This window comes from Octodon degus, unplaced genomic scaffold (assembly GCF_000260255.1).
Source record: "Octodon degus isolate 3935 unplaced genomic scaffold, OctDeg1.0 scaffold00235, whole genome shotgun sequence".
NCBI classification, from domain to species: domain Eukaryota; kingdom Metazoa; phylum Chordata; class Mammalia; order Rodentia; family Octodontidae; genus Octodon; species Octodon degus.
Genome location: NW_004524811.1, coordinates 1,851,285 through 1,862,161, shown reverse-complemented (window position 1 = coordinate 1,862,161; position 10,877 = coordinate 1,851,285). Strand labels below are relative to the sequence as shown.

The 10,877-nt window shown below is 38.5% G+C and overlaps 1 protein-coding gene across 1 annotated transcript in view; it reads left to right on the top strand.

Moving 5' to 3' along the window:
• Positions 1–1,470: 1,470 nt before the first annotated feature.
• Commd8 (COMM domain containing 8) overlaps positions 1,471–10,877 on the top strand; it is a 12,024-nt gene continuing 2,617 nt past the window's right edge. The window contains exons 1-3 of the mRNA XM_004645662.2: positions 1,471–1,702; positions 5,695–5,850; positions 8,413–8,565. Of these exons, the coding sequence (XP_004645719.1) occupies positions 1,637–1,702; positions 5,695–5,850; positions 8,413–8,565 (375 nt within the window). The 5' untranslated portion in view covers positions 1,471–1,636. The remainder of the gene's footprint in view (positions 1,703–5,694; positions 5,851–8,412; positions 8,566–10,877) is intronic.

Sequence of the window (10,877 nt, the reverse complement as noted above, 5' to 3'; positions counted from 1 at the left end):
CCTTTGCTTGTCAGGCAAGTGCTTATTCCACTGAGCCATCTCCCTGGCCCCAAAGTACATATTACTTCATCTAGCCTGTAACCTTATCTTTAAAATAGGGCTACTATCTGCCACATGAGGTTTAGTTGGAAAAAATAAATGAATTGGATTCTTGGTAAATATTTCGACTCTAGTACACTGTATGAAATTTAATTTTTTCTTAAAACTCTGTAGGCTTATCAACAGACTTTGGTTAGGTGGTTTTCCAAACTCTTATTCACTGGGGACCCCCTATTCCCAGTGTCTTAATTACATTTCAGCCAGAGCAATGAGAGTTGCACACCATTAGCAGTATTAAAATCTGGAAAGTGATATATTTATATATGTATATCTGTATGTATATCTACTGAGAGATTGTTCAGTTAAGAAGTTTTTTTAAAAAATGCTTTTATCTAACATTTAAGGAACACAGTAAAGGAATTTGACTTAAACCTGGAAGGATGCTACAAATAGTACTTCTTTCTAACCTATAAAACGAATTATTTTTCTTTTTTCCTTGTGGTACAATTCATCATTTAGCACCCTGTATTAGTCAGAGTTTTTACTTGAGGAGCAGATATAATACAAGGGACAGATATAACACAAGATGTACAAATGTATAAGAAACGACAAGATTGGCTCAAGATTGCAGAGTTGGAGGAGGAAGCGTGCAGAGGGCGTCTGCACACCTAAGACTGAAGGATTCAGTCCCAAGGTCTGAAGCCCAGTGCAGTGTACATGCAAGTTCCTATCAACCACCAAAGAACCTGTGACAGAAAGCTGAAAGATCCAAGCTGGAGTCTCAGGAGTCTGTGCTGGAAGCCTGGAGACACGCTCCTTTTATGAACTTCATAAATTAGATGCAATTCTTGTTTCTATTAGTTCTTGTGTGCTTCTTCATGATAAGGTTGTTTTATCGGTACTGCATTTCTAGCACTTAAGGTAACAGCTGTAATAATCAAATAACAGAAAGGATACTTGAGGATGTTGCTCAGCCTCAAGAGGAAGAATGTGGTACCTAGCTTTTGGATTAGTGATTTTTTCTTTTTTTAGGATGCCAGATAACATACAGCATACCTAGTTACATTTGAATTTCAGATGAACAAGAGATACTTCTTTTAAGTGTATGCCATGCAATATTTACGACACATTTAAGATATTATTGTTTGTCTGAAATTTGACATTTAACTGGGGTTTCTGTACACGCTGCCTAGTGACCGCTGGCATCATGTTTGTTGACTGCAAGTGGGAGTCCCAAGAAAATACACATGATGGTCTGTATGAACCACTGTGACACGTATCAGAACTTTGGGACAGTGGCTACCCTTTATTAGATTGTTTTCTAAAGTTTGAGGACAAAGCTCAACAGAGCTCTGAACAAAGTGCAAACTGCGTGGAGAGATTTATAAATCCGCCTCCAGTTCTACAGCTCTCGGATAAGCAAGGGAAACCCTCACCCAGCTGGAAACAGCCCTCACAAGTCCAGGAAGGGGGTGTGTCCGCGCAGGCGCAGAAAACTCCGCGGCTGCTCGCCGGCCCCGCCCAACCCGAGTCACGTGGTGAGCGCCCCTCACGCCCAGGCCTTGTCACGTGGTCCTGGCCCGGGCGGCGCACAGGGATGGAGCCGGAAGAGGGTACAGCTCTGTGGCGGCTGCAGAAGCTGCCTCTCGAGCGTGGCGCGCAGGTGAGCTGGGCTGGAGCCCGGGAACGTCGGCGCGGCGGGCGGCGGGGCAAGGCCGCGGCCGCGAGCCCTGGAAGGCTCGGCTGGTGCCCTGGAGGGCGGCTTGCGCCTCTACAGCGCGTTTCGCTGCGTACCCCTCCCGCGAGCTCGGGCTCTGGGTGAGGTGCTGCGGACCCGGGCGGCGCCGGAGGGGAGAACGGTGAGGGCTGAGGGGCTTCGGCCGGGACGGGCCCTGGGCAGCACGTGTGCCCCGGCGGAGCGGACCGGGGAAAGCAGTCCCGTCTAACCGTGTTCGAGTCCTCGCTGCAGGCAGCGGAAAGCCTGGAGTCATGAGGGGGTGTCTCTGAGGAGCCCCAGTTTGACTTCCGTTTCCTATTCCACTCCGTAAGGAGGACGGGAGGGAGTTCACGTCCCTCCTGCCAAGGACAAGAAAATGCATCTTACATTTCTCTCTGACTTGAGAATACCCAGCTGTCACAGGCTTTGAGTAACTTGCCAGAAGTTGACCGCCCTGGGCCCAGAGGTCCGGAGCCCTCTGGCTTCCATCCTCCCTTGCCTCCTTCCTTTACGCCCTCATCTTTGGTTCTGCAGATGTTGATGACTGACAAGCCGCTGGTCCTACCTAGAGGGCTCACCCAGTGTCAGGCTCTGCCCGGCTTCTGGAATAATTTGTGGACTTGGGTTGGGCGCCTTTATCTTGCTGTGTAACTTCTACAGCCTCCTTTTCGCTTGATGGCACTACCAGGTTCACATACTCAGTCTACTGAGATTCTGGATTTCATCCTGGCCCTTCTTTCTCACGTAGTTTACTTCTTTATTTTGAGCGTTCTCAATAATTTAGCCCATAATCTCTGCCCTGTAACCTGCAGACAGGGGCTTTGCTCTGTCTCCCTCTCCCTCTTTCCCATTCAACCTGTTGGCAACTTTATGAAAGGATAATGTAAGCACGTGACTAGGTTGCTTCCCAGTGGACACTGAGTGAGGCGTAAACTGGAGGCTCCTTTGAATTGCATCCAAGGACCCTGATGACCCCTAGCCAAATGGGCATTCGTCCCAGCCCATTAGACTGCCAGCCATCCCCAAATCAGTGTGATTATTATGCTGTCATCCTGGGTATATGCAGTTGTTTTTGACTGGAAATGTCCCTGACACATGCCCTCTCTTCTGTTTGCCTGCCCAGCTCCTGCTCTTAGGACAGCCTTTTTTTTTTTTTTTTTTTTTTTCTTGCTTTCTCTCTGTGCTCCTTGGAATGGCTATAAACCTTTGTTATAGCAACTATGATCCTAAATTGCATTTATTTCTTACTGTTTGTCCTTTCCTGGTAGACTGAAATGGCATTATTTTAGGGACTTAACTTACTTGTTCTTAATTTCTCCGATTGTGAAAGGGGAATGGTCACAATATTTACTTCAGGTTAATAGTGATAGTGCTTGGTACCTAGTTAGGAGTCAATGAATGGTAGTAGCTATTATAATTTTTTTTTTTTTGTATTTACATCACATAATGTAAGGGCTAAGGAAGTAGAGTGCTGCGTTGAGGCTCCTGTGTGGGGCTCTGGGTTCAAACCCCATTATCACAAAGGAACGAAACAAAAGAACCCCACTGTTACCTTTTTAAATAAGTGCAGTGAGCTATTAATTACATATTCATGAATTAAAAAACAATCCAAAAAGAAACACTTATTTTTCAGTTTGAGTTCTGAGTTTTGCTTTATCCTAGAGGCAGTGAGGGATAAGATGGAATATCTAGCGACAAGATTCAGTTTTAAATTGATTATGTTGGTTGATTTATGGTACATAAACATTCTTTTATTGTATATCAGCCATTGTGTGGAAGTAGGAGTCACCCCACAGCTTACCTCTGTTTCAGTGTTTGTGGTCCTACAGGGAATTATTGCTTCCCTGTAAAAATGGAGTGGAATAGGTTACTGAGAGAAAGAGTTGAAAGACTTGTCACTTAAAATGTTAATAGCAAGTTGCTAGTTTTCAAATATTCCTCTTTTTCTTTTTTTTTTTTTTGTATTTAGTACAGGGTCTACAAGGGTCTCACCACACAGATTGGACTCAGTGATTCACCTGTTTTCAGCCTCCCAGGCACTGGGATTACAGGCACACACCACCACCATGCCCAGTCTCAATCACTGTCTCAGTGCACTTGGGGGGTGGTGGGGCTGGCACAGCAGCAGGCAGGGGGTCGAACCCAGTCCGTGCTTCTTCCTAAGCAGCTGCTTTAATTTGCTGAGCTATCTGGCCAGCCCTCAAATATTCCTCATACAGGGTACAAATATCTATTAAGAAAGATAATCATTTAATGTTTACCTTGAATTGTTCTGGCATCTTTGGCACTCCATTAATATGTTGAAGGTTAGAATTAGGAATAATAGAGATTGTAAGAATGTCAACAAAGGCTAACAATGTTTAATTACTTTGTACAAGCCAAGAATGTGGCAGATAGTTTGCATGCATTCTTATATCATTCATACAGAAATATGCAGATAAATAATATTCTTATTTTACACTTGAAATACAGAATATTTGAATCAGACTAGAAAATAGTGTAACTAGTATTCAAACTAGCTGGTTTTGTGCCCACATCTAGACTTCCTCCCTGTGCTCAGCTGTTCCTGCACTAGGGTTCCATTGCTGATAGCAAGGTAGGATAGAGAGAATGTTATATGGCAGAAGAAATGAATAGTACTGAAAGTTTTCCTTAAGTAGAAAAAATGGAATAAACATGAATTCTGTGTAAACAGAGGCAAAGCAAAATGAAGTTCATAAAGCTAGAGTAAAAGGCTGGTTAAAAGTTACATCTTTTGTTTGGTCATTGATAGAAATATGATGTCTGAGTTTTCTGAGGTGAAATTTCTGTACTCTCTGCCTTTTCTCATTGCTGAGACAAAGTACCCAACCTTGAAGTTAAGGAGGAAGAGGTTATTAGGCTCACAGTGTGTAGAGGTTTCAGTCTGTATTCAGCTGGTTCCAAGGCACGGTGGCATGGCAGAGGGGCATCACAGAGGAGTAACAGTTCGTGGCCAGCACCTAGCCACCACAGCAGCCCCGTCTCTGTCCCGTGTATATCCAGGCTCCTTGCCGTTAGAATGGGTAGCACTCAGTCCCAGGGAAGGCTTCCTCATTATATACGTCGACAACTGTGCCAAACCAGTCAGTGGACTAATGTAGTAATCATGCAGCAGTAATTCTAGCATCACACACTAGATCCAGCCACCTCTGAAAGCCCCACCTAGGATCACATGAGGCTTTGAGGAGACTTAGGCACAAGCCATATCACTATCTTATTTTTTAAAAAATAGTTTTATTGAGAAACAAAAAGCAATGAGACATTTTCAAAACCAATTATAGGACAGTTTCAATAATTAATACATTGAATATTGTTGTCTTCTTAGTGCTTATTCATAGTACAAGATGCAAACATGATGTCCTGTCCACAAACACTATTAGAACAAATCTTTCTATTCATTGAATTTAGAGAAAGTAGCAGTATATCTATCCTATCACCATCTTATTTTCAAGAATGTTAAATAAAATAGAAGTATATCTTTAAAATTATTTTAGTTTCTGAAAGTAGGTATAGTAATTGAAGGTCTGGGATTTTGCTGGAACTCCAATTTTTAATTAAGAATAAACTTTAGAGTTGCCTTTCTTTTCTTTCTTTCTTTCTTCTGCTTCTTCTTTCTTCTTTCTTCTTTCTTCTTTTCTTTTTTTAATGTATTTGGTACAAGGTCCATGCCTGGATTCGGTGGCCAACTCAGTGCACCTGGGTGTGCGGCGTGTGGTGCTGGGGATCAAACCCTGACCAGGGTCTCTGAGCTTGTCTAAGCAAGTGCTTAATCTGCTAAGCTATGTCACTGACTCAAAGCTAGTTACATTTCTGTCTTAGCTGCTTTTGTACATGACAGGAACTTCTCAGCAACATTTGTTCACTATAAGTAAGATACATTTTGTTTATAAGTACACTTTCTTCTTTTTTCTCTCCAGCTTCTTCATAAAATAATTGATGGCATTTGTGGTCGAGCTTATCCTCTGTACCAGGATTATGACAGTGTTTGGGATTCAGCAGAATGGGTGCATGTTCTTGAAGATGTTACCAAGTTTTTCAAAGCCGTGGTTGGTAAAAATTCATCAGATGAAGAGGTAACTTTACGCTACATTTCTATGCTCTATAATAAATAATGCCCTGATTTTCTAAGGTGAGTTTTAGAGTATTGTATAATCCAAGTGTCGTGACCAGCAAATACTGTGTATGTTATATAACAGCACAAATCACATTGTTGTAAGTAGTGAGTCTGAAATTTGTAGGGTTTTGTCTTGTTTTTGGTTTTTACTTTTTAGTTGTGTTTAGTTAAAGCATACAGAAAACTTCTAAATGAATACCTAAATTGCCATTACCACGATGAAACAGATAACATTTTACTGTAAGTGTTTAAGGTTTGTGTGTCCCCGGTTCCACAAAAAAAAAAAAAAAAAAAAAAAAAAGATTTGTGTGTATGTTTCTCAATATTTCTTTGGATGGTAGTGCTATCAATGCCCTACTTAAGGAATATTTGTGCCAAAGACATGAAAATATCCTGGTATGTTTTCTTGTAAAAATATGATTGTTTTAGTTCCCCATTTATACTCCTGGCCCAGTTTGAATTAATGTCTGTGCACAATGTAGGGGCAAGTTCACATTTGTCCGCATGTGTGTCCAGTGCCTCAGCAGCATTCATTGAGATGACTGACTTTGCCCCGCAAGCCTATTGTGCGTCCTTTGTTCTAAATCAGCTGGTTGTGTTTGTGGAAATGTTGACTGTAACCCACTAGTTTGTCTGCTCGTATTTTCCATTTCTGCACTTTTGATTACTGTAGAGCTTTGCTTTACTAAATTCAGTTTTGGTATCTAGTAATGCAAGATCTTCATCTTCATGTTTATTAAGATTGCCTTCACTGTTCTCAGTCCTCTCTATCATATACACATTTTAAAATTGACTTCACAGTTTTAACAACAACAAAGCCCATTGGTATTTATATTGGGATTGCACTTGAGAATTGATACCTTAAAAGAGTTTTATCCCTCTAGTCTGAGGAAATGGAGAGTCCTCGTTTATTTAGATTAGCTTTGCTTTCTCTAATGTTTTGTAGTCTAAAGTTCAGTCACAGTGTCTGAGTAGATTTATTTCTGAGTCAGTGGTATTTTTGATGGTCTTTAATTTTGCTTCCAGTTGTTTATTGCTAATACACAGAAATACAGTTGCTAATGTATAGAAATACAGTTGAGTTTTGTATATTTACCATGTGTTCAACAACTTCAATTTATTTATTGGATCTAATGATTTGTAGATTTTTGAGTGAAAGGATTTGTAGTAATCTTTTCCCATGTTAATACATTTTCTTCTTTTTCCTATCTTATTCCTTTGGTTCATACCTGTAGGGCAGTGTTGGAGAAAGAGAAAGGAGTGATAGTAGACATGTATCTCACTCCTAAGTTGAAGGGAAAAATTTTTTGCTATTTCACTGTTTATTGTCTTAGCTGTATGATTTCATAAATATTATCAGATTAAAGAAGTTACATTTATACCTTTGCTGATAGCTTACATCATAAGTATTGAATTTGATAAAAAAAATTCAAAATTTTTTCCCCTTTGTCTTGTTAATGCAGTTATTTTTGAATGTTAAGCTAGCTTGCACTGGCAGACTAAATCCCAGTTGGTCATGTTGTCTTATCTCCTGATTTTGTACACCAATATTCGTTTAGGATTTTTGCACCTGTATTTGAATGATACTGGCCTCTGGTTTTTCTTTCCTATAACAAGCTTGTCAAGATATCGTAGTTTATTCTGGGTTCATGGAATAAATTTGGAAAGTTTGTTGTTGTTTTCTGAAGAGTTTATATGACATTGATTTTATATCTTTAGTATTGGTTGCTTATTTTCAAATATTTGAAATGTTTTATCTTTTATCATGTCTTTATCCACTTGCATAGTAGTCTAGTCAAAAATACAAATAATAATATTTTAATCCTTCATGGTTTGCTATGTGGTTCAGCTCCTTGTATATTCTTCGGAATCTTTCATGTACATTTAAACTTCTTATGTACTCTGCAGTTGTTTGGTGTAGTCTTTTCTAAGTCAAGAAAGTTAAACAGAAAGTGTTTTTAAATTTTTCTGTGAGCTATTCAGTTAATATCCCTAATTAAGGATGGATTTATTTTTTCCTTTGGAACTGCCAAATTTTGCTGATTTATAATGTTATGAAGCTGTGCTAATAGGTATACACAGATTGGTGATTGTTCCTCTTGTTTGTTGAGAGGCCTTGTTGCCCCCTTGCCTATTTCTTGTAATAATTCTTGGTTTAAGAAAGGGCTTTTACTTGATATATTGATGAACCTTAAAAACTGTATCACTTCTGGGCTGCTTCACCAGTCAGTTGTTTCATTTTACTTTTTCTTTTGTGGGAACTTGCTAAAAACTGGTATGAAGCTGGGGAGATGGCTCAGTACAATAAGCGCTTCCCTGGCAAGTGCAAGAGTCTGAGTTCAATCTTCGGTCCAAAAAAAAAAAAACTGTGGTGGTTACTCATTCTCATTTTATACTTTTCACAGTTATTAAGATATTCTTTATTATCATTTAAAAATTTATATGAAAAGAGTGGAACTATACATGTTGAGCAAAATGGCCTTTTCATTTATTTTGCAATTATTTATTTTTATTTTCTCAGACGCTTCAACAGTTGAATCAGTTGAGTTCATCTCATCAAGAACATATCATGAAATGCTTGAAAAGTAGAAAAGATGAAATCAAGCAAGTTCTGTTAGGAGAAATAGTTAATATTTCCTCTGCACAGCTACAAGATTTTGACTGGCAGCTAAAGGTGAGAATCTGTTTATCTGTGAGTACATTTTTTTTATTTTTTAAGTTTTTGGAAATAGAGGCATACTTTTTATAATAAATGCCAGAAATTTGTGTTATTTTGAGAATATATTATTCCAAAGAGATAGCAAAGATCATTTTAATTATATTTTTGCATTACCTTGATTTAAAAGAAGTTCATGCACCCAAACCACATATTAATAACATTGCATTGAAAAATTTAACTAGTTGTCTATGCAATTTGTATATATGTGTGTGTGTGTGTATCTTTTATGTATTTGGTACGGGGTCTTGCTACACAGCTTGGACTCATAATGATCCTCCAGTTTTCAGCCTCACCAGTACTGGAATTATGCTCAGACTCTGGTGGTATCAGCCCACCCTGAAGGCGGGGCTGGCGCAGCATGTGGTGCCGGGGATCAAACCGTGGTCCCTGCATTTGCCTAAGCTTGACTAAGCAGGTGCTTTAGTCCAGTGAGCCATCTTGCTGGTCCTCAATTCATGTTTTTGTTTAGAGCTTTTTAGACTTTTGCTTTCTCAGGATCAGCCAGTATGATTTTGGGAGGAGAATCTATAATGTGATATTAGAGTAGCAGTTTTAAAAATATTTTAAAGAGAATCACGATCAGTAGAGTTGATAAAGAAAATTTCAAACCAATTTTCTGTTCCTTAAAAGGTTCTTAAGCCAGTAGATGAGAAGAATCAAGTATGCTGTTTTTAAAATTTTAGCATGACCTGGCTGAAGTGCTTCCTATTATCTTTGTGGATTAAGTGGAGACATGTTTGGAAAATAACATGATCAGATGAGTTGATAACTGGATTAAGTGACCCCCTAGTTACAGATGAACGAATTTGCCCAGCCAAGAAGGTGGTCTCTGTGGTTCTGGTTGTAACATTTTTATATTATTGCTATCAAGTTTGAAAGAATGCAACACCCAAGACTTAACTAAATATATGATGTAATCAAATTTTAAAATTATTTTATAACATTGCACAGATTGGCTAAGTGAAGATAAATAATCCAGTGATAACCTAAGTAGAGAATTTTCATTTAAAAAGCATTTTCTATTTCATAACTATAGATGATAAGATAGAGCTGCTAATATAATGTATATGAGAAATATTTAACAGACAACTAGAAGGTGATAGAAAATCTCAGACATTATGAATACTGATTTGGGTGAGAGAATGTCCCAAAGTATAGGTTGATGTTAATTCTAGTTCTATAAATTCCAGTTCTTAGCTATTCAGTCTTTTCTGTAAGCTTAACAGTCTTAGTTCTGGCTCCCAAAAGAGTGGTGAGGAATTTAAAATTCAGTTAGAAGAAATTGAAACATGAGAACATTTATGTGGAAAAGAGAAATCCAATGTAAAATATGACAGAAGATGATTAAAAGTCATATATGGATGTGGGAGTAAATGTATGCTCAGGGACACTGAAACTAGGACAAAGATTAAGGCATATCATGGGTCTGAATTCAACCTTGGGAAGGACTTAACAACTATGACTGTCTAGCACGATTTTACCCCTTCAGGTAGTGCCTCCTTCATTGGTGCTATTCAAGCATAGGCTGAGAAACTACTAATTGTAGCTAGTGAGAGTTATCCATAAAACAGACAACTGGAAGGTAATAGAAAATCTCAGGCATTATGAATACTGCTTTGGATGAGAGAATGGCGATGAATGAGGATTTGATTCTCCAGTACCAAAGGAGAGACCCACTGAGGATTTTGGGTCTTAGGGAAGGTGTTCTTTACCATTGCATGAGACTTTTATGAAGTATTGTACTCAATACAAAGATTATAGAGTTTTCTGGCTCATATTTGGGGAAAATTGAGTTTCCTTTTACCATATCCATTGATGGTACAGTGGTTATTTAAAAGAGTATTAGTACTGTGAATGCTGTATTCAATTTTTCCAGGTTCTTTAAGATATGCACACCCTGGGACAGAAATTTAAGAAATTGGGTAGATATGTTGAGAGTTTTTGTTTTGAGGTTCTAATTGGAGGTGATTTTTTGATAACAATAATTTGATAATTGACAATGAATTAAATATCAATTTCTGAGAATTTATTAATATTTCTAGTGTCCATTTATCATGATAAATAAAATGACATCTTCAATCTTCTTTAAGATTTCTGTATTTCTTGTTGTAGTAGATCTAATGTGTATTTCCCAGAGTTTGTTTTACTAAAATAGTTACAAAAGAATGTCTTCTTTACTAGACAAATACAGATCTAGATATTTGCTTCTACCACAAAATTGCTGGCTAGTTGACCTTTTTTCCTATTTGCTTTTTCTTTCTTTCTTT